Below are 2,500 nucleotides of genomic sequence, written 5' to 3'. Positions count from 1 at the left end.
GAAAAACGGTCAAACTACTTAAACCGAACTCCTTTATTTAGCTCTATGTAGCTTTTTGATGAGGTTACTTAAAAAACTTGAGAACGGTTCCGTTTTATTCTCACTGGAACCAGCTGCCCTTCATTTTTTGGAAAATTATTTAATAAAAAAATCATTTTGTTTCTGTAACTTTTGTGCAAAACAACAAAACAAACATACTAAAAAATGCAACATGCATTGTTTTTTTTTAGGAAAGCTGCTGTGAAATGTGAGTTTTTGGCCCAAACCCCCCCCCCCCCCCCGGGTCCTGGGGGGACCGGTCTTTGTGTTCGAGGGGCTTTTATTATGTCGAAACAGGAGACGGACAAACATGATCTGCTGACATGTTAGAGACACGCTATCGTCTCAAACATCTTTGTATGTTGCGGCGTTTGGATTCTCCTTCAGGGTCCAAACAGGAGAAACAGGAAGAGCGACTGAAAGCTCACTCTCACGTTCTCGCCACGTCGACGGAGCGAGAACAAAAAGGAGACACTGCGGGGACGAGGCGTCCCACCCTCTGAGGGGACATGTCCAGTGGTCTCACACCTCACAGCTGGATCAGGTGTCTCTTAAGTGCAGTATCATGTGACCCTCCGGTGTGTGCGTGAAAAGATCATGTGATGTCACCGCGGCGGTGCACAGTTTCCCGGAGACGTCTCTTATTGTCTGGATGTCTTTAGAGCTGCTGACGTGGACGCACCCTCAGCCGACAGATTTGACATTTTACCGTATGTATGTAGCGAAGAGAAGGCAGAGGCAGCCGAGGTCCAAAAGCACGAACGCCACATCACATCCATCTCCGCAGGAGCGAGAGGCTGACAGGAAATCACATGTTCTAAGAAGTGCGAGTTGGAGATTTTGGCGGAAGTAGCGTGAGAAAATCAAGCCCCCGGGGAGTGCGCCAGGCGCTGATGCAGATTTTACAAAGTGTGAAAAAGTAGAATTACACGGCTGGGTTCGGTCACGTGCTGCGCACTGGCAAACGAAGACTTTTCCCGATTCACATACATCAGGAAAGTTACGTCTGTAAATCAGAAAATATTTTTCTGTGAGCGCCGAAACCCGCAAAACGACTTCTACGACTATCTTCGTTTAGATCATTTAGTTCGCTAACATTTGCCGCGAGTTTGTCGAACGCTGCTCTATGAGCCCGTAGATCTGCTATCTCACACTCATTGTACACCCGGAAAAAGAGCTTTTTCGGCTGCTCCGATAGGAACGATCGAGGCCCCGCCCCCGACGCTGTATCCAGACTTCCTGTCACACATCCATGGAGAAAACAGAGCGCGCTAACTGAGTGACTGTTTTGCTTGTTGTTGGAATTGTTGTTTTGGCGAAAATGAGGCAAATGAAGCTGCCGTTTGCACGTTAGCATCACATACGAGGAAGAGGAAGAAGACGGAGACGTTATCGTTGTGGATGTATTAATTAACCGAGCTGCTGACGGAGGAAAAGAGACGAGGAGGCTGTGCGAACCTGAGCGAGACCGGCTCACTGAGCAGTTTGACACAATAATCACAGCTAATGTGCATAATATACATTTATATATACAGTTAGTGTGTGTGTGTGTGTGTGTGTGTGTGTGTGTGTGTGTGTGTGTGTGTGTGTGTGAGCTGCAGCGTACCGATCTCATGGCGCAGCATCCCCTCCAGCCAGTGCTGCCGCGCTCCGGACAGGTTGATGGTCAGAGTGGGACGACAGCTCTCCACCACCATCACGGCCTGAGACAGCAGCTCGTCCGAGAGACGCACCACCACCTGCACACAGACGCACCTTCATCGTCATCATCATCGTCATCATCATCATCATCATCATCATCAGCAGCGGCGGCGGCGGCGGCTCGCTCCTCCTCGTGTGTCCTGATTGATTTTTATTTTCCACTTTGTTCATTTAATTCTGACTCTTAAAGACACTAATCTTTACCCAAATATAAGACTGATTTTTAGACAAATCATCTTTTTCAACAACAATTTAACTTTGTTACTTTTTTGTTTTTTTCCCGCCAAATATTATAACCAACTTTACCAAGAGGTGGACTCTGTTTTTTTCACATTTTTTAAATGTATTTATTGTTTGGTTTTTTGTTGCTATTAGCATCGCTGTTGTCTGTATGAATAATTTTTCTACATATATTTCTGATTTATTTTTCTATCTCTTTCCCACTTTTATGTTAAAAACAGAAAATGATGTACGGATGCTGTGCTGTATAATGTACACATTTTAAATCCAATAAAAAAATTAAGTGAAAAAGAAAATAATTTAGTTCATGATAAAATCTCATTGGAGAGGCTGAAGCTGCACTTTTCTGTCATTTTTGCTGATTTATCGATGAATCTCTTCAGCTCGACACTGAAATGGGTCATTTTCTGAGCTGTATACGTATGTTAGTGTTAACTTAACGAACTAAATCAAACAAAGCGCTGCAGGAAGGTGCGGGGGCGACTTCAGCAAACAGCTGCAGGGTGGAGCAGGTGGAGGA

The 2,500-nt window shown here is 45.1% G+C and overlaps 1 protein-coding gene across 1 annotated transcript in view; it reads right to left on the bottom strand.

Moving 5' to 3' along the window:
- Positions 1–1,778, bottom strand: part of LOC121964912 (uncharacterized protein KIAA0895-like) — a gene marked incomplete at both ends in the record, with an annotated part of 2,475 nt that extends 697 nt beyond the window's left edge. The window contains one exon of the mRNA XM_042515089.1: positions 1,646–1,778. Coding sequence (XP_042371023.1) covers positions 1,646–1,778 — 133 coding nt within the window. The remainder of the gene's footprint in view (positions 1–1,645) is intronic.
- Between the last annotated feature and the right edge of the window lie 722 nt (positions 1,779–2,500).

The sequence above is a fragment of the Plectropomus leopardus genome, unplaced genomic scaffold (assembly GCF_008729295.1).
Source record: "Plectropomus leopardus isolate mb unplaced genomic scaffold, YSFRI_Pleo_2.0 unplaced_scaffold1773, whole genome shotgun sequence".
NCBI lineage: Eukaryota > Metazoa > Chordata > Actinopteri > Perciformes > Serranidae > Plectropomus > Plectropomus leopardus.
Note: the sequence above shows the minus strand (reverse complement) of the source record. Positions and strands in the feature narration are given on the sequence as shown.